The 27,466-nt window shown below is 38.6% G+C and overlaps 1 protein-coding gene across 4 annotated transcripts in view; it reads right to left on the bottom strand.

The window, feature by feature from the left end:
• The window catches only part of ARHGAP5 (Rho GTPase activating protein 5), a 92,905-nt gene extending 66,631 nt beyond the window's left edge, over window positions 1-26,274 (bottom strand). Inside the window, exons 1-4 of one of the 4 annotated variants that reach the window (XM_048853305.2) lie at window positions 25,909-26,266; window positions 20,427-20,536; window positions 12,474-16,372; window positions 203-350 (exon numbers count right to left, since the gene is read on the bottom strand). In XM_048853305.2, coding sequence (XP_048709262.1) covers window positions 203-350; window positions 12,474-16,199 — 3,874 coding nt within the window. In that variant the 5' untranslated portion in view covers window positions 16,200-16,372; window positions 20,427-20,536; window positions 25,909-26,266. Of the gene's footprint in view, window positions 1-202; window positions 351-12,473; window positions 16,373-20,426; window positions 20,537-25,908 lie in introns of all 4 variants that reach the window. The other 3 variants (XM_048853306.2, XR_007357147.2, XM_075129750.1) reach the window with 3 other exon arrangements.
• Window positions 26,275-27,466: the final 1,192 nt, after the last annotated feature.

Genomic DNA, 27,466 nt, shown 5'->3' with positions numbered 1-27,466 from the left:
AGTCATTTTAAGCATATGATCTAAACATACTTGATATTCCTGAAGTGTATTTTTATCTTACAGTAAACAATCTTAAAATTGTACGAATATGTACTTGTATGTCAACGTCAAATTATAAAATCAATTTCACAACTAAAGGAAAGACACACATTCCTCGCTGAAAAGGGTAAAAATCTTTCTTCCAACAATACTTCTATCCTACCTGTATCTTCAATAAATTCCACACATTTTTCAACAAACAGTGGTATAGGCTTCTCAGGTGTAACCAGATCCTGTAGGGGCATCCCAAAGTAATTACTTTCCCAGTTTCTACGGGTTGGAGGATTGAATGCCTTAGTTTTCTTTTTCTGCTACAACAAAACATACCACAGTTACTCCAAAAATATTATTAAAGCAGTGTAATAAAACATTCACAATACAAACCCTCAATTAAGATCACATCTACAGTATGTGAGTTTTCCTTAACAGCAAAACTTAAGTAAAAAGATGTTTAAAATAGTGTGCTTTAAGTAGAAAGCATTCAATCATTTCCATTCTGTTAGGTCATATCTGCACCAGAAAGCAAACAGGATGATTTTTAAAAAAAAAGACAAGAACAAATATGAAGCCCCAGGAATCATAATATACTATTTGTCTAGAGTTGCAATGATGCTTTTTCTTCTGTATTTAAACTAATTAACATGTTAACATGAAACACCATTCAGAGTGAAATTATAATGATGCCATCTTTCACAACAAAACTACAGAAGTCAGTTATGATTATGCATACACAAAAAAAGATGTAATAAAGATTCACACTGACAACAAAAGAGGAAAGAATATTTCTGCATCTTTTGAGAACCAAGTTGCTAGAACTCTGAATGACTCTTCAGTATGTTTTATACTAAGGATACTGTATTCTGCGCACTAGTTATTTTACAGACACACACACACGCAGAATTATCCCACAACAAATGTAAAATAAAAGTATAATGTAGCATCAGTTTGACATCTAGGACCCATTCATTGGTGCTTATTAAAAGTTTTGCCATTCGGCTTGTGATTTTGGCTAAAAAAAAAACAGTTTGTACTGGATGAAAACTAAAGAGAAAATGGCTGAATTTCACATCCAAGTCTTTTACTATTAGCATGTGCAGGAGCTTTCCACAATGAAATTCTTGTTTCAGCTACTAAACTGATGAAAATAATCCTGATATCAAACATTTTATCTGTCAAAAATGTAGTACTACTGGACTGTTTGCAGCTACATATCCACTTTTTACATTTCACTTGTAAAATCAGCACCTAAATGTGGAAATTAAACTAGCAACCAGAAATAAATTTTACATTTCATGTACAAGTTACAGACATACAAAAATGTCAAACTAAACTAAGATCAGAGTCAAGTATGTGTCAACACAAAAATGCAATTATGAGTCAACACTTATAAAATAGTGCAAGAGTAGTGAGTTGGGGGCCATCTAAAAACCAGAAAAGCTTTTGAATTTGTTAAGCAACTTCTCAGTAAAACATCATTTAAACTGCTAACCATAATTACAGTTCTGCTGATATGTCCACAAGATTATCACCTGAATTAATATTTAGAGTACAGCATATAATCCAAAATTTTATTTTAGGAAAAAATTCCATACCAACTCATCATCTTGCAAGACACAAGGACCTATTAGGATATATGAAGACAGAATTTTTTGGAAGTTATTTCTTTTGAAATTTCACACAATTTCTTCAATCTCGTGTTTACAGGAGGGTATTTTCCTTGGCGTGAAAGTAATTAAAAATGTATCTGTTTCCAGTCAAAGCAAACTGAAGTTGCACAGGATAAAACACTGCAGCATCCTCCCCAATAATGTGAAAAAAACCAGACTTCAATAGAAATGTCTACCTTCTAAACTGGGTTGCATATAACAGATTATTAAAAGTGACTGCTTCCCCCCAAAGCTGAGTATTTGTAAGGTATTTATTACCCCTTTGCCTACTACAATGCTGCTCCTTCTAAGGAGACTTAGACCAGTGTACACAAGAATAACATCCTCCCTACCTCACATGAGTGTTGTGAGGGATAAAATTAATTAATGATGGAGAAGCACACACATACTACAGTGAGGATGGACACATGTGTTAAGTTCTTCCCTTGGTGTTTTCTTGAGGAGGCAAGGAGAAGGCCAGAAGCGGTGCTGGTGCATCTTCCCATTGGAGCAATTTGAGCAGGACAGGTAAGGCAACTGAGGCAAAGCCATGCCTGCACATGAGCACTATATTCTGTGCACAGCCACACCAGAGGCCTGTTGGCAGTGGGATAGGGCAAGAGAACAAAAAGCTAAGAGGGATAAAAAGTGTTTTTCTCAGGGTCAGTTCTCACCCTCATCAACTCCTTGCTTCAGAGATCCCTCTAAGTATGTGCTTCACTCATAGTTCAGACATAAGGAACTTAGGATGTTTGGCTTTGAAAAGACTTGACAGTGTGGGTACTTCCTGACCTTGAAGCTCCTGCAGGAGAAAGACCATGCTGCACTCAAACGAAAGCTGACCCACTGCCAATAAGATTAAAAGCTGCAGACACAGCAGTGTGAACCAGGACACTGAAATTTCCTTGTTTTTGAGTACTTGACTTTGCAACTGTAATATTTTCTTAAGGTATTTTTAAAGGTAACGTCCTACTTTTTTTTAAAAGCCTACTGAAAACAAAAAACCCACAGGAATTACATGTGGAACCATGACTACCAGACAGCTCATTAGAAGAGCTGGAACCATGAGAGCCAGAGCACAGATCACCCAAACTACTTGAGTTAACTGAGTAACTGATAGCGGTTAGCCTCTGAGCAGAACAGAAACTATAAAGGGAAAAGACATTTTGCCAGTGCGTTTCACAGCTATTTGGAAGACAGCACAGGACTATTGAGACTCCAAGACCCTGGATTCAATTGAAAGTTCTGGAGGAGAACGTTTTCTAGGAGTTAAGACACACTTCTGCACTTCCCCTTCACAGATACTCCCTGCCCTTATCTGCCCCATTTCCCCTGTCAGACTCCTGCCCCACCCACTCCACCTTCCAAGCTCCTATCCACATGAACACTGCTCCTGTCCCTTCCCCGTTCCTATCCACATGCACATGCCTCCTGCCCTCTTACCACCTGTTTTTAGCCTGTTCCTGTCTATTCCAGCTTGTCCCTGCCCTCCCTCTCTGCATTCATCAAGCAAGTTAAATTATTTCCTCCACTACTGCATGGTGCCTGGGTAAAATGGGTTTGTTCGGGGTGGGAGAGAGGGGTATTCAGTACACAGGAAAGTTTTCCTGCTCCCCGTTTTTGTGCTCAGCACTACACAGCCAGCCCTGGGTAGCCAGGACAAGCTATTGCAGGAAAAGTCCTCAGTTTTGCCAACCCCCAAAAGTTCTAAAAGCAGGAGTCAGACCCCAAAATAATCATGATTGGCCCAAAAAACAAGTATTTTTTAAATACACCAAAAAGTACAAGAAAATGTTTTCATTTTCCCCTGGTCATCCTGAATGCGTGTATGGCAAAACAGTGTGGCCAACTCTCCCAATTCGTAAGGTAAGGTGATTTTGGCCCCTGCTGCAGGAACTCTCGCAGGCTGCCTGATGATGTGGATCTGCCAACTTCTCTCCAAATCCCAAAATTTTAATGAATTCTGCGCTGTCCCCGGCATCATCTTGACCTGTCCCCCAGCCGATCAATGTATGCACCTCCCAGCCTTACATCTTCCTCTTGCTCATCAATGTACCTCTGCTCCTCCTGAGGTTCTTCACCCTTCCTCCTCGGGGGGATCCAGCTCTATCAATTTTTCCTCTCTCTCTCTCACACACACACACACACACGATAAAGGGGAGGGGAGGTTGAAGGAGTAGAGAGGAGCAAATCCATTTGTCACGTATTCAAAAATATAAGGTTTTGGACTTTGGGTGACAAAAGTCCCCTGAAAAATACGTTTGCAGAAGACAAAAAACTGGTGGTGATATTGAAAGGTCCCCCCACCAAGTAGATTCATGGGTAGGAATACAACACACATATATTGCTTGTGACTTATAATACTGAAATATGAATATGAAATAGCTAAATGGTAAGATTAAGAGTTATATTTTAATAATTTATATTTATGAATAGTTAATGAACTTAGATAAGGTAACACTTAAGTCAGGGCCTTATTGGCATGATTGTGGTTTTGCCAATTCTCCTCCTCTCATACAGATTTGCTTAAAATGATGTTATTATTGACATAATAAAGGTGTCATGTTGTGCTGGAAGTTCTGAGATAAAAATACACAAACCTGTAATAATGAGAACCCCCTTCTCATGGGAAAATCCAGGGGAAGGATGACACAAACATGACGACATGGAAATTAAACAGCAAAAGTTGTGTAAACTGAAGCGTGTGCATGCGTATTACCTAAAACGCTTGCTTAATGTGCTTAAAATTGATTGAAGTTAAAAAATATGTAACGAGGAAATGTATAAAAGGACCGAAATAAACAAGGCCCAAATTGGAGAAACAGCAGACCAGAGACTGAAGGAACAGACAGTGATCAGAGGAGTTGACAACCATCATGGAGTATAGGAGAACTTCTAGGTCCCCCAGAATATGGTAATTTGGGACCCATAACAATTCTGTCTTATTGTTTATTGGCTGTCAGAAATATATGTTCAGACAGTATAAGTGACAAGTCTGTCTGAAATTGTATAAATAAAGGCAGAAATTAAGCAAGCCTAAATTGGGTGGACTCAGTTTCCCACCTTAAATCCCAACAGGGTCCATTTAATCTTTAGTTTCAAAATGGGCAAAAATCTTCAGCCACATTTATAGAAACATTTAAAAATAATGCTATTAGGTTTCAATCATGATTGAAGAAGGGGAAATTTAAGTGAATTATAAACAATACATTTTAAGCAAGTATTTGAATGTAAATGTTTTCCTGAAACATATGCCCAAAAGAGAGATCTGCCCTTCTGCTTACTACAATTTTAACTTCATCATCATCACTTACAGTAGTTTTCCGTAGATTTTGTCACATGGAAGGATTGAGACATGCATGAATATCCTGCTGTAGCAGCCTGGTTTATAAATATCGTCATCCGCAACTCACTGGCAGCCGAAAAAAAACTTACTTTCAAGCTTTTTAGCCTTTGGGCAATTGTTATATATGCTTTCTATAAAAAGATTTAATTCTTGCAGATTCATAAAGGTTGAACTAAAAGGGATATTCAAAATCCAACATCTATTGTGGTCCTGGAAGCACTATTAGGTGTTTTTCCATTTGCCACAATTTTAACTTCTGTGGACAAATAAGTCATTGCTTGTCCTTTAGCTCATTGTCTCCAAATTATCCTATTCAACGTTCCCACACATGCAGTTATTGTGGCTTGGAAAGTGTCAATATATAATCAGGCTAGACATGCATCATGTAACTTTTGGGTCATCTTCTCTTTCATTTCCAAGCAATTCACTGTATAGCTGTAGTTAAAAAGTTAAACTGTGCAGATTCTTTATTTTCATACTTTGCATCTCCACCAAATTCCTCCATATGCCCAGTGTATGCTCAGTCACAATACAGCTTCTCCAATTTCTTGATCAGGAAAAGCAAAAACCACTTTTCCCCATTCATAAAATAGCAATGTGCTCCTTTAGCAGTGTATTATATCCTAAACTGACCTTACTTCAGATCACCAATCTATTTGTACATGTCCTGGAGTTCAAAAGACAATAATTTTATAAAAACATGAGCGCTAACACATTTCTAAGTCTTTAACAGAAGATTTTCTCGATTTATGTATCACAATACAATTTTTCCCAAATATTAGGTGGTAAACTTTAGAGAAGGTTACCTAGGCTACTTTGATTATGACTTTTTAGCAATACTTGTAGAACAGGCTGACTGCTGCCACATGAACCATTGTGTATTTAGCCTATAAAGGTAAGAGGCTGTGGTACTAGTGTCAAGTCTAAGGGGAATACACTGAACACCTCAAGATGATTAATAGTACCTGGATCAAGAACCAGGTGAAGAAAAACAAGCCATCTTCAACATCTTACTTCTGAAGTCAGTATTACAATTTACAAGCAGAACCTAAAGACCTTGTCTGGAATTAATTTCCATTTCAGGCATGAGTGTAGCTGCAACAGCGCAAACCCTTAGTACAGATGAGGAAAACGTCAGTTCACACTTGTGAAGTTTACCTGAATTTCCAGCAGGTGTGCGCCACCACTGGAAATTGTGACTGTCTACAGAAAGAGTCTACATCAGTGCAGCTACACTAGTGGTTAAAAATTGGGCTAATTCCTGGTACAAAGAAATTCAAAGATCTAACAACTCCACATTGAACCCCAGTCCCATTCTAGGTATAACTAAGGGTACATCTACACTGCAGCTAGAGATATAATTTTCAATTCAGATAGACTACATGTGCTAGCTTTGACTCATCTAGCTTGCTAGAAAATACCTCTGTAGAAATGGCAGTGTAAGCAGCAGCATGGACTAGCCGCCTGAGTTCAATCCCATCTGAAACCTAGGTAAGTACTCGGGCAGCTAGCCCACACCACTGCTGCCACCTCGCTACTATTTTTAGTGCACTAGCTCAATTAAACACTAGTGCATGTACATCTACCCAAGCTTGAAATTACACCTTGGGTCTAAGGGTCTAAGGATGTGACAGGCCTGAGAGATCATGAATTAGTCAGACTGTAGGGAGAAAAGGATAATCTTCCATTGCTCTGAAGAGAAGGGAGCACAAATTACTGTCACCCCAAGCTCCCCTTTAGAACCAACAACATTCTGATCCAAAGTACTCCAAAAGGTAAGAGAGCAGACAGACTGTCAAGAATCACATCTGAGGGGCCCAGAATTCAGACAGTCAGGATTCCACACCCCTTCTGACTCCAAGACCCTTCCAAACCCAATGAATGTTACTGCCTGTACACTAAACTCTTATCACTGGCTCTTCATACTGGGCTCAAAGACAGTGCTCAGATTCTTCCCTTCTTTTTCTGATGGTCAGAGACAAAGGCATTAAGAATTCTCTCAGGCTTTGTCTACACTGGACTTTCATCAGTGAAACTTTTGTCGTTGAGGGGTGTGAAAAAACCACACAGCCCAAACAACAAAAATTTTACCAACAAAAAACACCGTCATGAACAGCGCTTTGTTGGCAGGAGAGCTCGCCTGCCAACAAAGCTATCACCGCTCACTGGTGGACTTTTTTTTTTTTTTTTTGTCGGCAGGAGAGCTCTCTCCTACCAACAAAGAGCAGCTACACTGTGCACCTTTTAGGGTTCAGGGGAAAAAGGCCACAGGGGGAGGGGAAAGGACGAGAAGGGACTTCTGCATAACAACTTAAACACAGCCTCCAGTCCAAGGCCAGAATCTTTGGATTTTGTGAACTGTTTCACTCTGAAGCAGCCCTGCATCCTGAGGGATTTAGGAGTCTCTGAAACAACAGGAATGAAAGAAACGGAAATAGTCCTATTAAGCTCAGCACTCTAGGTTCTCTGTGTTAATGGTAGCTCCAGCCAATGCTCCTGCTTAACTTAATCCACAAAGCCAATACACTGATTGCAGAATCCTTTAGCAAAAGAACTTCTGAGGAACTTTCAGCATTTGGAGTACTGTTTTCTCTTGGATACTTTGTCTGAATACAATATCTGAGATCACTTGAATCCAGAGTTCTATGCAGAGATGTTGCATTTGAGCAAATAAAAGGAGCAATGATAAACTTGCCCTAAACAAGGAAACATTTACATAACTTTACTTCTTCCTAAGTTAGAAATGTTAAATAGTACTGAGCACTTAAAGAGAAATGATGGTTCAGAGGCCTGCTCCCTCCAATAATAGGAAAGGAACACAGAACAGGAGCCACAGCCCCTTTCAGACACATGTGAAGGCTTGTATACCAGCCCCACATACTGATTTCCAGATGATTCTGTGACTAAAAGGCACTCTTAAAAGTGGGGATCTGCAATGGCAATACTTGATTGAAAAGCAACCAAAAACCTAGCAACTCAAATAAAAAAATAATAATAATAAAAAAGTGTTTTAATCTATAATCATTAGCCATGTACAAATCTGGACTCATTAACTATTTACACAGTTCCATGACATGCTGACCAAGACCATCTTAATCAAAGACATCAGCGATTTACAAAGACTCTTCTATTACGACAAACATACACAGTACACAGATTTAACTGGGAATTGGTCCTGCTTCGAGCAGGGGGTTGGACTAGATGACCTTCTGGGGTCCCTTCCAACCCTGATATTCTATGATTCTATACCAAGGAAAGGCCAGAAAAGTGCTTCCTTTAATTAAAACAAGCTGTTCTGGTCTCATCCTAAGCAAAAAAGCATCCACTCCGAGCACAAATTAAATATAAAAGCCCCTCAACCTGATCAGCTTATTGGATTTTTATTTTCTCAACAAAACTCAGCTATATGCCTAGTTTCAACTATTAGAGAAAATCAAAATACTCACATTATAAACCAATAACCCTAACTTTAAAGCAATAACACGGCAGCAGGGGTAGTTATAGATGTAGCTTTTTGCATTCAAATGTTTTCTGATTTTATATATATTTTATATTTCTTTATATACATAAACATATATAAAGAAATATAAAAATATCTTATTGGCAAATAACTAGAGCAAGATTTTCTTTGCTAAAGACATTTCTAAATAGAGAAACAGAGCCACACAAATGCTGACGCAATATACTTTTATCCTCTCATCCAATTTGTACACTCTACAGAAAAGTACTTTTATTTTTGGCACAGCACAAGAAAAAATTAGTTTGCATAAGTTTTGTTTATTGTGTGGGTATTTTGTTTTAAATACTTACTTCTACTTTCAATAGTATATCAAGCTTTTTACATTAGACAAAGAAAAGATGTGTATACATTGTCTTGGTTAGAGACTATGGAACAAAGAGTCAACTCTAAGTGTAAAAGTCTATACGGGAAAATTCTGCCTTCAGGTACATAATTACTTTGATTCATAGCAGACAGAAAATTAAAAACCTAAAGATTTTCCACAACCTTCGACGTGAAGAGTCCTCTGCAGTTCTATACAAGAGACCCAGATTAAATACCAAGTCTTTCACTCCCTTAGCCAGAAAAGAAAGGAGAGTGTGTTTCAACAACAACCATTTAAACTGAGTAGCCAGAAGTTTCTAAGAGCATTTTATATGGAATTTCTCAGTAACTATAGAATGGTAGGTGTTCATGGCACCAACAGAGAAAGAGAGGACACCAGTCCATGCATGTTTGTTTCTTTAACATTCATTTTCTTTACATACTTATTTCAATCAAGCCAGGAGTTTCAATAAAGTTTTATGAATATATGGGCCATAAATCTATCTGAAACATACCAGTACATTCCACAAAGTATTTCTTGCCTAATGATAACATAAAAATAATCAATTATGTACCATATGTCATAGATGAAATCGTCACTAGCTGGGAAAGGTAGCCAACTGTCTTGTACCACCACCTACAGCTGAACAATTGAAACTGATTAACAAATTTAAGAAGCCTGTATATACACCCTTCTAACCGTGAATCTAAAACAGCAGTCCTTTCATGGTTGAAGGGGGAAAAGTTAAAAAGCCTCAAAACAAAAGTCAGTAACAGTTTTATATGGTTGGTACTAGGAGAAACTGGATGTTTGTCATATGTGCAACATATCTCTTCTATTCAGTGAGGAATAGATGTAGTATAAGAGTCTCATTCTGCAATTAAAAAATTCACGAAGTGCCAAAAGACTACAACTTTCTCCTGAGGACATTCTGCACCAAAAATTTAAAAATTCTGTGCACAATTTTAAAATTCTGCAAATTTTGTCAAAAAATGTGGAAGCGCCAGCATGGCATTGGGGAGCACAGGCCATTGGCTGCACGGAGGTGGGAGATCACTGTGCAGCTCCCCCCGCCCCCCCGGGACACAGACTCAGCAGTGAGGCTGCACCCAACCCACACAGCGCAAGGACTGGGCCTGCCCCAGAAACATCCCAGGACCCTGTCCCTTCATGCCAGGTGCACCAGCTGTGGGCAGGCAGGCTCAGCAAGGCAGGATCCAAGTGTGGGGGGATCCAGGTGTGGGCTGAGAGGGTTCTGTGTGGGGCTATCTGGGTGCAAACAACTCAGTGGGAGACCCAGGTGCAGGGGGACATCTAACTGCACAGGTGCTTGTTGGGGGGCGTTCTGGGTGCAATTGTAATGGGACTCTGCAGGGGGGGGCCCAGGTGAAGGTGACTGGGGATCAGCAGGGGGTCAGCGTGAGGGCAACAGAGCTCAGCACAGGGGCCTGGGTGTGGGGGACCTAGATGCTGGGAGGAGTGGAGCTCAGTGGGGTGGGGATCCAGGTGCATCTGGTTGGGGCTTGTTGGGGTGGGGATCCAGGTGCAAGTGGCTCATTGTGGTGGTCCAGGTGCAGGGGGAATGGGGCTCATCAGGGGGGTTCGGGAGATAAGGGACCTGTACAGGGATCCCTCCTCCTGCAGCTGAGGAGCCATGGGTGCAAGGAGTGGGGGAAGGAGGGATGCAGCAAAGGGAAGGGAGTTTGCAAAGATTCCTGCAGCTGGGGGAAGAAATCTGGAGGAGGCTGGGAGGTTGACCCAGCCCCAGATGCTGTGCAGGGGAAGGGGAAGTTCTGTCCTCCACACCCTAGCCAGGACTAGCAGCTGAGCCCAGCGCAGGGTAGGAACCACCAGCTGGATCTTCCCCAGTCCCACCTCCTGCCTCATAGTGATTTACCTCTCTGCCGGCTGCCCTGGGCACCCAAAACATACAGCTGGGGAGGGTCGCATGACTGCTCTTGTGGCTTCCCTTGGACATTCTGATGGGGAAACAATTTTTCTGCAGGGAAGCAAAGAAATCTACAGGGGACAAATTCTGCGCATGCACACTGTTGCAGAATTCCCACAGGAATAATGACATCTAAAAAGTGTAGGAAAACAGAAAGGACTGCACCCTTCCAAACTGAACTTCCACTCTGCCAGAGAATCCTCCAACACTTAGTATGATCTTGCTGGAGCTATATATGCCAGCTTCAGAACAATTTTGTGCCAGTAACGCAGTACAGCAAAGGACATTTTCAACTCTACACAGCAAGACTGTTTGCACCCAAAGTAATAGGCACCCCTCAATTAGGTTTATTACAAAATTATTTAAAAGTTACTGAACTTAGTTAAAAAGCATAACTTCAAAGTGAGTATTTTTGTAACTACACAACTCTGTTGAAGATATTTCATGAATATGAAGGCTTTGTTTGTGCTAGTTTGGGAATCTCAAGAAACTGGCAGTGACTTCGTACTGAATCATGTATTTCAGAAAGTAGTCCATTTATAAAATGTGGATTTTAATTTTACATGAAAAAAATTTGTAAATGCTATTCAAGAACAGCAAATATAACCTTAAATTAATGGGAAATTCTGCGATTCTGCAAAAGGCAACATCCATAAGATCTACCAATTATTTATATAGTGACCAAAATGACAACTAATTGACCAAATGTGTTTCTGATATCATACTAAGTGAAAACCAGGAGTACAATGACCAAAGCATTTCTGTGAGACTAAAGTGTGGCACAACTACCTTAGACACCCTAAGTTAAAAAAGTAGAGGTCATACAAGTACCACAAAGTTTTCATTCTGTTTATATAATTAGATATTTTAAACAAAGAAACTTAACCTACCAGAGAACAAAAATTAGAAAAGGGATCCTGAAAAATAGAAACCTTTCATGTAGTTGCACATGTGAAACAATCACACCATTGCTCTTACTAGTATTTTTTTTTAAACAAAGATGCAATATCTGCACACAGATCTATTTAGCCTTGTGTGCAGAGTAACTGTGCATGTTTCTGAACATTGCAAATAAACAGTAAAAAATTTTAAGTGAAGTTCTATGTAGAATGTATCTAAAAATAGTATTGTAGAATTCTATGTTTAGAGTCCCAGTTTCCACGCAAAATGTATATAATTTACAAGTAAAAAAATTTTTTTCCTAAATGCTAACTCTGCAAACTCTACCAAGGATCCAAAATTCTAGCCGGCTTTATTCCCCCCTTTTCTTGCATTATCACTAAAAATAAAGGATCTGAGGACAAATGATGCCTTTTGGGACAATGTGCAACCCCACTGCCTTCCATGTGTTTGAAAAGGAGAACCTGTCTAGGACTTTGTAAACAACTGATGCATAAGGAGAAAAAACCCAGCTCATTCCCTCATATTAAACTGGCTGTTCAGTGCTAACAAGAGTAAAAACTTGCACAAAAGAAAGCAAATACAACTCTGAATACATACAAAGAGCAGATCTATTCATAAAGAAAGTGCCACTTTCTAATCACAGAAATGAATTTTAATGCTTTATAAGTTAGGACAGCCAAAGAACTGTTTAAAAAAAAAAAAGGGGAGTCTTAGCTTCATAGAACTCATCTATACACCATTTAACAAAATGGATTGAGCTAACTTACCTTCTTATCTTCTTTTACTTTGTGAGTTTTCTTCTTCATTTTTTTGTCATCTAACTCTTGATCTGAAGTGATAGCGGGGTTATCGATTCCACCTTTCCAGGTTTCAACTGGAGACAGAAGTGGATCTTCTTCACTTCCACGATGTCTTCCTTTTCTTTTTGTTTTAGATGTGGTAAAAGCCTCATCATCACTTGCGTCTGAATGTGTTCTCCTGTAGTAAGATTTTGCTTTACTAAACAGTGTTTTGGATTTATATTTGTATTTTGATGGCCTTCTTTCCCCATGACTCTTTGATATTCTGTCAGAAAATCCATTTTCTTCATCTCCTTGTGCATTTATAACAAATGAGTTTCGAATTTTAATAATACGATTCTGACTATCATCTGGAACTGCATAGATATCATCAGTAAAACCTCTGTGTTTAAAAACAGTGTCAATAGGTTCTGCATAATTATCGGATTGGTCTGAATCTTCTGGTGGTGCCAAAGGCACTCGAGAGGATTGTTTCCTTGGGTTTTTACCAATGCCAGCCTCAATCGTTTTTAGAAGGTTTGGATCCAGTTTTTTCACATTTGCCTTAGGTACAAGCGGCTTGGGTTTTATAGGAGGAGGTACTTTGTGGTTGCGTTCATGGTCATGACAGTTGAGTGGTGTGCTATGAACAGGATACTCATTTCCTTCCAAGTCTAATCGATATTTTGAACGATCGCTAGGTGTTGGGAGCAACTGCACATCATCTCCAATTGGGCTATAGGGGGGTGGTGCTTCCGTATCATCTTCTGAATCTGGGTAGTAATTATACGCAAGAGAATTTCCTCTGGGAGACTGCAGGAAAACATCTTCACTTGTATGTGTTGATTCTCTGGTGCTATCAGACATATAGGAATTTTCAATCATGTTTTTCTTCTCTAATACGTCACTGAAGAACAAGGTGAAAACCTCAGTCTGACGATGATACTGAGATAAAGAATATAAAGCTGTAAATTTAGCAGTAATCTCTGTTGCTATATGTTCTCCTTCAGTCATTAATTCCTTGATAGCTTCATTCTCAAAAAAATCTGCCTGGCTATCAGTTACAGCTACCAACTGGACAGGAATAGTGTCCTGTACTTCTGAAAGAAATGCCCGAAGCATTCCCATAGATGCCTTCCTTTTAGCAGAATAAACTAGTATATACCCATGAACTAGTTCATCTTTCCTTACACCAATTGAAGAATGGTATGATAATATGGTTATCTGTATCCGCCTCCTTTTTTCACCTATAATTTTATCAAGCATTAAAGAGTTATTCTGGCCAGCCTGAGCAGCACTACACGAGTGAGAGTCAAGGAAGGGTGAAAGAATAAGATCCACACTAAATGGATCTCCACACATGGCACACATCACAATTCTCAAGTCAGCTTCTGACAGATCTTTAATGGTGGGAACTGGGCTTACAACATCCAAATTGTGTTTAACTGCTTCCAGCACTCCCCTTAGAGCTTGCTTTATTTGAGCCTCATTAAATTTACGTGGATATGTACCAGCAGGCACATCTACAAAAGGACACTGCAACTTATTGGCTAATTGCTGACCTTGGTGTCTCAGAATAGGTAGGTTTTTGCTAATGCTGTCTCTCTGATTAGCCAATATTAACGTAAATGGAAGACTAGCCATATACTTGTCTCTCCTTATCTGAGATGCTTCAGCCCTTATTTTTCCAATGCATTCTCCAATAAAATTGAGGGATTCAATAGAGTTAAACACACAGAAAAATCCATGCGGTTTAAAGGCAGAGGTCCATAACTGACTTAAAAGGTAAGGTGACTTTGCATCAACTGGCCTAAGATCTAGTTCATATATTTTTCCATCTAAGGCATATTCATCATCAGTGGATTGTGTCCGAATCTCATTTGCCAACTCCTGCGCAAGACCATCTTTACCCAAAATGAAAAGATTAACTTTATCAATATTGGCTCTATCATGGTACAAATTTAAGCGACCATGGTCAAGCTGCAAAAGACTATTGGCAAGTAACTGCTCTACTTTAATGTCCATGCAATTTTGGCCACTGAGACAAGTTTCTTTTGTGGGATGATAAACAAATCCTATGTGTTTAAGAAGAAGGGATTCTCTATCAGGTGCAAGTTTCTGTAAAGCTTTGTATCTCGGCTCTTCACTCAGAACTGCATGAATTTCACTCATTTTATCTGAACTGGGTGTTGCATTAAGATCTAGGTCATAGAACAGTTCTGAATGTTCAAAAAGCATTTCCTGAAACTCCTCTTTGGCTTTTTCAACTATTTCCCTCTGATGCCTGCTATATACTTCTTTACTGTCTGCATCAGTGATATATTTGAATGCTTCATCCTCCATAACAAAGCACATAACTTCTTCCCATGGCTGCCCAGGTGAAATGAACTGTATTTTCTCAAGAGTTTTTTTGAACTTCTCCTTCATTTCAACCCTCCTCTTCTCAGATATAAGATGCTGTACATGGTTTTGATAGACTTTTTCAGCTTCTAATGTACTGAGAAGGTCAAATGGAATCCTCCTATCATTCACTTTGTCTATATGGTCGGTTTCATCCCAGGGTGTTTTTTCTAATACAATAAAACAAAGTTGGAAGTCTGGCCTTTTCTCCATTATCTTCAAGGCTTCTGACCAGTTCAGGTGTTCAATCTCATCAAGGTTTGACAGCAATGTGTTAAAAGCTCTTGGCAGTGTATTAATATATTCTTCTCTTCTTTTTCTTATATGTTCCTGTTTAAGCTGCTCTATGTGTTTTGAAAATGTATTTTTGGCCTTTTTTGTTCCTTCCAAATGTATGTACTCCTCGTAATCAGGATGATTTTTCAGTTTATTACTAACAGTTTTCCAAGTTGCATGATAGTCTCTCACAGTTTGCACAAGTTTTTCAAATTTATCTGTTGCAGTAACAACAAGTTGTCTCTGTGTCTTATAGGCATCCAGATACGGAATTATTTTAGGTTTGCCACGAGTTTTATCCATCATTTGTACCAGTGCAGTAAAACATGTCTCAACATTGATATTGAATCTTGCTGATGTTTCCACTACCACAAGGTTCTTTTTATTTGAAGCAAACGCCTGAACCTCTCTTAGATAATGATCCACACATTCATCACATTTAGTTGCTGCTATTATTATAGGTTTTTTAGATTTTGAGAGCTGGATATAGAGATTATTCACAAATTTAAGTTGATCATCGAATTTCCTATTGCATCCTTGGCTAACATCAATGCATAATAAAAAGCCATCTATGTTCAGTTTCCCTTCAGGCATTTGTTTTTGCTCAAAGTCTTGCTCCAAGCCTAGCTGATCTGTGCAAATGTACATTAATTTTTCTGCTGACTGCAATTTGGAGGCAGCTGCCCGTTTTATATATGGTTGTAAATTCGTACTCCGATGAGGCAAGAAAGTCTGATCATCAATGAACTCAGTCTGTTCAATTACATGAACTTTGCATTCTGTTCCATCCTCACCGCTTTGTGTTACGTCACCCCAGAACAAAAAGTGATCATTATTAACAACTCGTCCTCCAAAGTCAATTGTGCTAAGCACAGAGGTATGCTCAGGATAATATTCATCTGCTTTCGAACGCACAAACCTATTGCACAAACATGACTTTCCAACTCCACAATTACCTTTGTCTTTTTCAGTTCCAGATAGTCCAACCACACTAATAGCATAGGATGGGGGACGAGGCTCTTTGTTTTTAGCCATCATAACTTTCTTCTCGTCCTTCTGCACTCATCAAGATAACTGAATGTGGTTTTCATTCTGAAAAAAACTCTTCAAATTAAAACTGTATATCCTCGTCTCCAGGATTAATTTCAGTTTTCCTTGTTTCCCCCATCACCATGAGAGCTTATATATTCAGGATTAGGTGAATCATCGTCCTATAAGAGAAAAAAGTCATTTTTTAAAATGTTGACTATGGTTTCACTGAATATTTAAGATACAAAATCAATAAGCAAAAGTGAATCAATTTCAATTTTAATTTACAAATATCATATTACAAATGCCCTTTTCAAATTAGGAGGAAATTTTATAAATACTTTAAATAAAACATTTGTAGTTCAGACTGCACCCTTTTATATTATTTAAAGCACCAAAACTTAAACTTGCATCTGAAAAATTTTCAACTACTGTTGCTAAATTAACACTTTAAACTACTCTAAAAGATGAGAGAAAAATAAATTCTGTGGGGTATTTTTCAGGTTGTTGGCTCTGTGCATTTGGCAGCACTTTACACAATCAGTTCCATTGTTTCTTTTGTTTGTTTTGGTCTTTCACATACCACAAGGCAATGAAGTGAGCTGTAGCTCACAAAAGCTTATGCTCAAATAAATTGGTTAATCTCTAAGGTGCCACAAGTACTCCTTTTCTTTTTGCGAATACAGACTAACACGGCTGCTACTCTGAAACCTAAAAGAGAAGAACACTGAATTCTCACCTAGATAAAAACAATACAAAATATACTCCCTATGGAACTGATGCTGTACAAACCTATGCATCTCTCTAAACAGGTGAGTAGTTCAACTGAAGTTAATGGGACTATTCATATGAACAAAGTTACACGGATAGGTTAGGGTCTTATGTTTGTAAAATCCAAGTCCTACTAAAAATAGGAAGAATCTGCATGATAGTCCTTGAATACTTATTTCAGTAAAGAAATGCTTAAAAACAGAGTATAAAAACAAAAGACTTGGTAGAGTAACTAAGGAGTACACACACATACCAAAAACTAATATTTGGTATTTTTTTTTTAAATGGACTAGATTTCATAGTTGACAGCAACCCATTTGAGCAGAACAAATCACTAACAAAGTGTAGAAGGAAACAAAATGTTATCATCCAGAATTGGGATTTACAAAATAACCTTAATACTGAAATACACACAATCTTTATTTTTTACTCGGTACCATTCACGTTGCTTTCAAGAAAAATAAAGGTTTAGAATTTGTTGTAAACAACAACAACAAAATTTTAAACAAACACCAAATATAATGGAGTTACTCCAGGTTCACAATGGTATCTCTGAAACAATAATATGGCACAAAGACTATCACTAACTTTTAGCTTTCTTAACAGATCATCTATTTAATTTAGAAACTATGAAGTTATGGGGAGAGGGGAAAGAGTGGAGTACATTTCAATAGCTAGTCTATTCTAATTATGATCCCCTTTGACAGACTTCTGGGAAAACAAGGAGTATCAGATGACACGGAAGACTTGGTAGGACTACTGCTAGATTAGAGTACCACCCATACATTTGTACAGATGTATGGGCTCATAAAACAAACATGCAATTGTGCATGTATAAGCAACCAAAACACAAAGAAAAATTTTTAGGTGGGCTATATAGACTGAAATTCCAATTTTGTATCTCAATTTTGAAATCAGACTTAAATTATAATTTAGTCTTTATTTTTATTATCCTAAGAAATCCATCAACTACAGTGGATATGAATGATATGATTCCAAGAAAGCTTCTTTAGGCCTTGTTTACACAGGATGTTAGTACACTGCAAACTAATGTGCTGCAGATTTGCACCGTGGCTTGCTGCACACTAATGTCTCATATAGACAAGCTCTTAGTTTTAACAAAAACAAAAAAAAGGTTGGCATAATACATTTCCAAAACCCGCCAAAGTTTAGGTCAAGACTTAAAACAGATAGGCAAATATTAAAATGTATCTATATTTGAAATTCTAAATTAAGATGAGGCAAATAAGAATGTATTGTAAATAGACTAAACTGATGTCAAATATTCAAGAAATTATTTTTCATGGCTTTATCTTGTAAAGCCAATGTAACGCTTCAACACAGCTTTCCATTTGACATCTAGATTAGAAAGAACTAAAACTGAGCTTCAAACTGATCAGAAGCAAAATGCTTACATGTACCATCCGTTGTCATGATACTCACTTACTTAAAATTTAAACAGTTTTCACCTAGTGTTATCTCAGCTATGCTGCTATTACTAAAATGGGTAATTTTAAAACCAAATACATTTCATTAAAAACAAGGAATTTAAACTCAGCTTGATTTCTACATCACAGTGAGTTTTTTGGTCACAAGAGGCAAAACTATTATGCATTTTATTATGCTTGATATTATTTGCCAACAGTCTCTGACAGAAACATGTTCAAAAAGAGTAAAACAATGTAAGATTTTGTAAGTTCCTTCTTCCTAGGTTTTTCTCTGTTCTTACAACCCGGAGAATGCAGGCCTAAAACAAAATGGCTCTCTCAGCAAAACTATTTAGCAAAAATAAATTGGAACACTGTTTATAGATAATACTAGGTTTATTTGTCTTTTAAAGTAAAACACATTATAGTGGCATCATTCACAAGATAAGAATTAGACACTGAGTCAACATTTTCATTATAAACTACTTTCTGTTCCCCACAGTCCAGTAAAAATTTGCTGTGGACTGAAGGTTGGAATGTAAAGTCTTGGCCAAGGAGGTCTGATTCACTGATTTATTTCAAAAGACATATCATTTGAAATCCAGTTAGTTGAAAAAAATAGTAAACAATAATTTCAGTTACTATATCTACAAATTTAAGGTTTCATTTTCACATTCTCCTTTTCGATTTTTAAAAGTTTTATTTCCCTTGTGACTGTGAGATGGCATAAACAGGACAAAATGAATGACAACACCAAAGACTGATACCAGCTGCAGACAGAATACTGTCAAATGAGAGGTAAACAAACATCATAGAAAAAAAATCTTCTAAGCTTTCAGTTATAACAAACTTGGAGTTACTCATAATTCTAGCATATAAATGTTTTCAGACATAATTGATTTTTATTTAATGTATCCCCTTTAATATATAAACTGCACACTAAGTCTTTCCTTCTCCTCTCCTTTTAAGGAATCTGGGTTCAGAACATAATACCAACTTTCCAGTTGTACAACTGAGAAGACAGGATGGAAGTTATTCTAAAAGACTAAAGACCTAAGAACAAGAGGAATTAAGAGATATTTCAACTGGGAATAACAGAATGAAATTAAGGAAAGAAAAATAGGTTTTTTTGCTGAGTAGCAGTGAAAAGTTCCTGACAGGTGTATTAGACTGATGAAGATCTTTCATGGAAAGTGGTAAAAGTTGCATCAGTTGGAGCGTTGGAGCATTAACAAGATGGACAAAGGAAAAAATTGTAAGGAGGGTTGGCATTAGTAGGAACATGAACTACGTGACCCAGCAGGTCTTTTTCCATCTCATTCATGTACAGATATAGCTATAGATAGATATCGAATTAGAAAATAACACAAATAGACAATGAAATGCCTTTTAAATAAATACATGAGAAAGTAATAAACCTGTTAAAGAAATAAGCTGACTATACATTATGAGTAGGCGTTTAACAGACCATTACTACTATATTGTTCCCTAAAGGGAAGCAAGATTTTCTTCTAAGTACACCAATATAACCCTACCTCTAAATGTTCCATGTTTACAAATTTTGTAAACTTACAAATGTGCATTTTCTATAAATTCATGGTAAGATATGAGTTATATAGTCTTATTCTATTCAACATAAAATAATTACACTGAAGTATCATTAAAGATCTGATTAAAACATGAATTTCTAGAAACTTTCCCTAGGGTTTTTGATTGCTGGGAGTTCAGACCTTTGTTTTGTTTCATTTCTAAAATCCCCTACCTTCCAAAATTTTGGGGTTACTAAAGGATCACAGAGTTTCTATTTTTGGGTCCCTAAAAGAAGGGCTTTGTGAATTAAAGCATACTGAGGAAATGCATGACATCATTGCAAAAAGAGTTGCTTTGAATTGTCTATGTCTTGCCATGGGACTGAACGGGTTTTTAAATTTCAGAATGTAGTTATAAAAAAAAAAACCCATAACATATGTTGTGACCAGTATCTATTCACTTCTACTAATTTTTCAGAAGATCATGAAGATCAAAAGCCTAAACTTACCCTGATAGAAGCAAGGTACCAAGCAAGAAGATGGTTAACTTCCAGAGATTTCCCTGCAGCGATGTCACACATTTAAACTATCTCCTTCAATTAGTCCTTCCTTGAGGGATCTGAAAATGAACATATGATCCATTAATACTTTCAAAGTTATAAAGACATAAGAAAACCAGCATTGGGATAAGGTACAAAACTTTATTTTATTCATCAGAAAGATTTACTTTAGTTTAAATCTATAAATACATGAATTACATTTGTTTCCGCATATATGTACCTTAAAAATACTTACAAGAAATATATTTTTAAAATACAGTTATATATTACATTACAAGCTACTAGGTATGTTTGTCATTAGGAAGTTACAGTGGGTTATAACAATTGGAGCAGAAAAATAAAAGCATTGCTATGGCTCAAGATGAAAAACCCTCAGCTTTTGGAAATAAGTTTTTTTTATTTTAATCCTCCCCAAAAATTGAATTTATACCAAGGGATGCTGCAATAAAGTAATAAGAGAGGAAAGGTGTTACACTTCTACTATGCTGTCCTTTGAAAAAAAGAACATGAACAAAGGTTCATTTTTTCCTGTCTCTGGTGGTGGTTCAGTTCTTAATAAGACTGGTTTTATTTTATTTTATTTTATTTTGGGGGGGGGAGGGGGGGAATACAATGAAACCTTGAGTCCTGGGAAACATTCACTAGGTTTTAGTGTTCAAGGCTGGGTATGAACTATATTGATGATGCATATACCAGAGCCATTGAACCACCAGTATTCATTTCCTTACTTTCAGACATCTCAGAATGTTCCAGGATGTTAGTTACCAAGAGTTACCCTTAGGTGTTACTTATGACAGCCTTTGTAAAGTGAGTTGATAGTCTCAGTCCATTGCCTAGTGGACAAGGGTGCACACACCTCACTTCAACATTCATGCACATTAAACAAAGCTGTTTAGGAATGCTTGCACTACCTCTGACCATATTTAAACTTAAGTATTCAAGACTGCCAATTGGGCACCTTTCATAAGCATTAAAAAATGTAGTAAGAGTGACTATAACCAAACTGAATTATTCATTAAAAAAATTGAAAATGTGTAAATAACTTCAATAAATTATTTTAAAACGGTTAAAAACCCAGAAACACTGAACCAAGGAAGAAAACATTCAGGCTACATTTCAGGAAATAAGTGCAACACAGGAATAACTAACAAGAATAAATACAGAAACAAACTACCAAGAGAGGTGGCTTGAGCACTAACATTGCAGGTATTTCAAGATCAGAGAAGATATTATGTTGAATGGAACAGTAAGTAGTAAAGCGAAATAGATAGCGGATGAGACTGGATGATCCAAATTTTTATTTGTTTCTGTTTTCTTTATTATATGAATTCTAAATATATCACATTACATTTTTAAAGAGCAATACAACCTAATTAATCCTATAAAGAAACTGCTATCCTCATTTTACAAACTGGGACGGACAGAAAAATTAAGTGCTTTGCCCAAAGTGGACCCCCCCCCAAAAAAAGGCAAAACTCGGCTTAAAAAACAGGTGTTTCAAGTTCTCAGTCCCTTTCTCAATCCACTAGATTTTCCATTTCATCTCTGACTGACTAATACTATATTCAGTTTGAAAATCCCTAATTCTCTTAAGATTTAACATAACCTACAAATTATTTCCACTTTTAAAAACAAAACACCCCACAGAGCTCTCAGGATGGGATCTTATATTCCAATTGTTCTAAGAGTAACTATATTTTGACTACTTGTGGCACCTTAGAGACTAACCAATTTATCTGAGCATAAGCTTTCGTGAGCTACAGCTCACTTCATCGGATGCATACTGTGGAAAGTGTAGAAGATCTTTTATACACACAAAGCATATAAAAGATCTTCTACACTTTCCACAGTATGCATCCGATGAAGTGAGCTGTAGCTCACGAAAGCTTATGCTCAAATAAATTGGTTAGTCTCTAAGGTGCCACAAGTAGGCCTTTTATTTTTGCGAATACAGACTAACACGGCTATTACTCTGAAACCTATATTTTGACTGTTAGCAATTTCACATAGTGCTCACCAAATAAATTTACCATTTGCTATTTTTAAATTTCTTTCTAAAATCCTAGGAAGCATTTTTATGACTATTACATTACTGTATTCATATAAAAAGTTAACTACAAGTGGATGTTACATTCAGGAACCACCACAACATGTGTTGTCTTGAAATCTCAAACAACTGTTTTATGAAGACACACATGTTGGCAAACAGTAATGGTTCAAATTACCATCATTATGGAAGTCTGAACTTTTTTTCTCTAAATTAGGCTATTGGTCTTCTACAGAAGATTTTCAAATATCTGAAAGACAACTGTTAAATTTAGATACAATACCATTATTTAAACAGAAGCAAAAAGTAAAACAGTAACACAAAATTAGACTAGGCCTGATCTTGTAGTCATTATGCAGGAGCAACTCCCATTAAAGATATTCATGCTGTTCAACAAAAGTTTCTCAGTGCAAAGACTGCAGGATCAGGCTCTCCATTTACAGATAACATTATAGTTACTCAAAGACCACAAAAGCGTTGCTGGAAGGAAGATTACCAAAGGGAATTATGGGGAATTCACAACAGAACCTGCAAGATAATGGGATAAAGGAAGTGATGAAGAGGGAAAAAAAGAAAAAAGTCATAATTAGAGGAAGAAACTGTGAAACTGAACTAAAACCAGTTTGGCATGTGGAAGAAAAGAGAATAAATCCAGTCACTAAAAGGACAGAGAAAATAGTGGAGCAGAACTCAGCAACCCATATTTATTGTACCACGTAAATCATGTGTCCTTTTTGTTTAAGGAGGAATTGTGATGGATGGCCTAGGCCCCAGTAACTAAAAGTCAGGAGATCTGGGTTCTATTTCTAGTTCTGCCACTGACTTTTATGACCTTGGGCAAATCAAACATCTTTGTCCCAGTTTCCCTCGCTGTAAAATGAAAATAATGCTTACTCACATTTGTAAAGTGTTTAGAGATCTATGCATAAAAAGCACTCTCCAAGTACCAAATATTATTAACTATTATAAAGAGAAACTTAAGGCCAAATTTTACCTTTGAAAACATTTTGCAGTGCCTGGGATTTCTAAAAGTATCGTCAGTAACAAATGTTATCTTCCAGTGCTAAAATAATTGCTCACTATAGTAGTAGTATAAAATTATTGTAGATTTACTCAACATTTTCTCTAGTAACTGCCCATTTACAGTAGAACATCTCTATGCACACCTCTATGTGACTAAATTTTGAAGTCATGAATTACTCATTCATTCCAGACATCCACTTAGACAAACTTTTATTCCTTCAATAAAGGTAAATTCACATTTAGAATCAACTCTAGAAGCTGCTTTCTGGAAAATTTAAAGAATATCCCACATATTAGTCTATTAAAAATAATAAATGTTTCAAATTATATGTAAGGCATCCTCCAGGAGTGCCACTATATTTACCTTTAGTTAAGGAAGTACTTTTTGGTGGTCTGATAAGATTGCCAGCATCCTTTAATACCTTCATTAAAAGGAATGGAATTATTTTTAGTAGCATTATTCTTTAATAAAGATGCTCAGAAAACCCAAATATATTAATATGTTTATGTAAACTTCATAGAGAAATTTTCCTTGAAAGTAAAGACCTATGGGACAAAAAAAATTTAGCTTTAACCTCAAAAAACAAATTCTGTTTGTTTATACTTGTGCTAACAATAGGATTTTAAGACCATTTGTTCTGAGCATAAAATATTTAATTGGATTAATTATGTTACCAATGCCACACCTTAGAAAAAATAAAGCCTAACACCACCAAAAGAAGAAACTTGGCTGTAAGTTTTTCATTTTATTGCGTTGTTCACAATTGCACTATTAAACCTATTTACATTCCAATCAAGCTTATAAAAGGTGTTTTAATAATTTGCATATTCAGTGTTTAGAATATTATTTTCCCAAATTAAAAGCAACAAGCTAGTGATAACGTAACAAACTCTTAAAGTAGTATTCTGACACTGTATGATGTACTATATCGCCACTAAAAATATCACCACTATATTAACTGCACACTCACTATGTTATAGTAAAATTACTGTATTTAAGTTGTAGCATATTACCATAAACAAAACCAATAGTTGCAGGAAAAGAATATAAGCGCCCATGTCAAAAATGTACCTGGATGCTCATTTATAAACCAACAAGTTTTAAATATGCACTGTTAATTCTTTTTTTTTTTTTTAAAAGCATAATTCTGGGATTATGGTAACTGTTGTCACAGCTGAAAACAGCTTTCATACCACAGAACCTTATAAGGTAGGACTCCGTGACATCAACACAATAAAAAAATACCACCTATTCACTCCGCATTCATTTATGACATGGGTATTCCAGTATCAGTGCTGTAATTCATTTCAATAGTAGTGAAAGCCTTCCAAAGACACACAGTTAAAATGGACGTTCGATTGATCAGCAAATGCAGTGATCCATTTCAGTTTTATTCTGCAGTGCACACTTTTAAAAAAATTCTGTCAATCTCTACTACCTAAGCAAAAAAAAATAAATTATCTGTGTGAATCTCAACTTAAGAACACACACACACACACACACCTCTATGACTATTTTGTTTTGGACTTAAAATGTTTGACTCCCACTTATTAGGTAAATCCTTAGCACTGAGTATACCGAAAGCCTCATACCCAGAGGGGGCAAAAAAGGGGGGTAGCTTCCCATTTTCGCTGTTATTGATCCTAAATTTTTTTTAACAGATCCAGTGTTTCACCCTCCCTATATCATGCATCTGCAGCACCGTACTGTTATTTCTATATGTATCTCTGGAGCTTTCCTTGGGTGGAGAAAGTCTAAAGGTTACACCGGTGGAAGGGATATAAATGCTGTAAATTGCAACATCTTATCCTGGATCCCCTATTTCAAAGGCTTAAAACCCACCTGGTGGAAAAATAGAAACGCACACACATCATTAAGGGAGCGAAGTTTGCTGAGATTTAATTTCAAGGAATTTTTGAGGCGTGAGAGAAGGGGGCGAGGGTGGGAAAACTGAGAACAGTTGAAATCCATTAGAGAAGGGGAAAAAAGAGAAAGGAAGAATTAGGAGGAGGAGGAGGAAGGAAGGCGAGAGGACGAGGAAAGCTCCCCCCACAACCGTGACCAGCTGGCAGCCTCGTACGGCAGGCTCAGACCCTCCCATTGCTCAGGCCTTGCCCTTCACCTGTCTGGGACCAGGCAAGCTCACTCCTCTCCCGCCCTCCCCCGCGCGTAGGTGGCGGGCGGCGCTGGGGCAGCCGGCTCCCGGTTCCGCCGCTCCCAGCGGGCAGCCGTCCCGGCTCTCCGAATGGTTACACCCAGCGGCGGCGCCAGCTCCCCCTTCTCCGCCGGCCGGCCCCGGCCCCCGCAGCCCGGGGTGGGGAGCCGGGTGAGATCCCAGGGGGACGGATTCTTTCCCCTACCTCGCGCGGTCGGGATCCGGCTCCTCCGCGGCGGCGGGGGTAGCAGCATTCCCGGGACGCGCTCTCCTCGCCAGCGGCTTCTCCTCCCCGCCGGGCTTCCTGGACTCGCCGGCCCTCAGCCGCCGCGGCCCCGTCCCACCTCCCTGGCGCTCTCGGCTCAGTAATGGCGGCCGCTGAGCCTCCCCGGCTCTCGCTTCGCTGACGGAGTCTCTCTCTCTCTCTCTCTCCCCCTAACTTTACCTCAGCAGCTTCCCTCCCGCTCCCGCCGCCGCGCGCTCCCGACGCCCGGCTGCGCGTGCGCGGGAAGAAGCTCTGCTGCTCCCGCGAATTTCCTGGGAAGCTGGGCGGACGCGCGCCTTCCCGCACTCCCAGTGCGCGCATCCGTACGGGCGCGAGCTGCCGCGGCTGATTTACTCCCTCTTGGCTAAATGGCTAGTCCAAGGAACTGGCAGAGGTTGAGCCTCCGGTTCTAATCCCACCTCAAACCCTCATTAAGGGCTACGTGTGCGGTCCTGGACACCAGACACTTAAGCCCAGCTTTTTGAAAGTAGCTGTCCAAAACACTGAGCAGATGAAGATGGTCTTTTACAAGAGGGGGAATACAACCTTTGCCCACACCCCCCATCCTCCCCTCTATAAAAATAGGGTAGTGACACTTGCCTACCTAGTAACATAGTTTGGGAAATTTAATTCACACAGGAAAAAAAGCAAGAATTAAAAGCGTGAGGGCACAACAATCAGTATTACAGCCTATGAAATTTCCTTAACGCTTCCCCTTCTGAGACTGTTTTCAAGTGCTTATAACTTTGCCAGACTATAACTGTTTGGACTGAGAATTCCAGCCAACACCTGCTGCTCCTCAAAGTCATCTAAGGAGTCAGTGGAGCCCCAAGGAACTCTGCCCAGAGACGTGATCTACAGCTGTGGGTCCTTTCCCGAACTTTCTCCTCTCTGCCCCCTTCTCCACTTTCCTTCTCCTGCTGTGACGGATGGCTGTCTTAGCCAGCATCAGGAGCAAGCTGACAAGGAAATCTTGCAACTTTCTGAGGCTACAGCTTGGGGGTGAGTGAATCAGGAGGTGCAGGGAGAAGTGTAGCTAGAACCTCAGTAGGAGGTTCTGAAGGAAGGGCTGCAACCTGATGCATTCTGTGTAGATGTGCACCAGGTACACAAAAAGGACAGTTGTTAGGGGAGTTTGTGTTTGTGAACCACACCAGGTACACAGCTGTGCTCAGGGTTCTATGAAGGAACCGCCAACCATAGGCAACGTATGGGGGATGTTGGGGCATGCAAGGTCAAGTATACCTCCCCCAGATTTGTGCTTGGCCTGCCAGGGGGAAGGAAAAGGGCTCTGTCCTTGTCTCGCTGCACCTGCCCCCTGGCACACTCAGGCCCTGTCACTGCCAACCAGGCTTGGTTGGGGACCAGCCACTTCTCACGTCCGCTGCTCCTGGTTGCTGCTCTGCGAGAGCCAGGGTACAGAGGCACATTTCCGGATCCCTCAGCCCCTGTCCCCAGCAGCGGGCAACCCACTGCCTCTGCAGTTTGGCTCGTACAG

The sequence above is a fragment of the Caretta caretta genome, chromosome 6, assembly GCF_965140235.1.
Source record: "Caretta caretta isolate rCarCar2 chromosome 6, rCarCar1.hap1, whole genome shotgun sequence".
In the NCBI taxonomy this organism is placed as follows: domain Eukaryota; kingdom Metazoa; phylum Chordata; order Testudines; family Cheloniidae; genus Caretta; species Caretta caretta.
The sequence above is the reverse complement of the archived record's forward strand: the minus strand, read 5'-3'. Positions and strand labels throughout refer to the sequence as shown.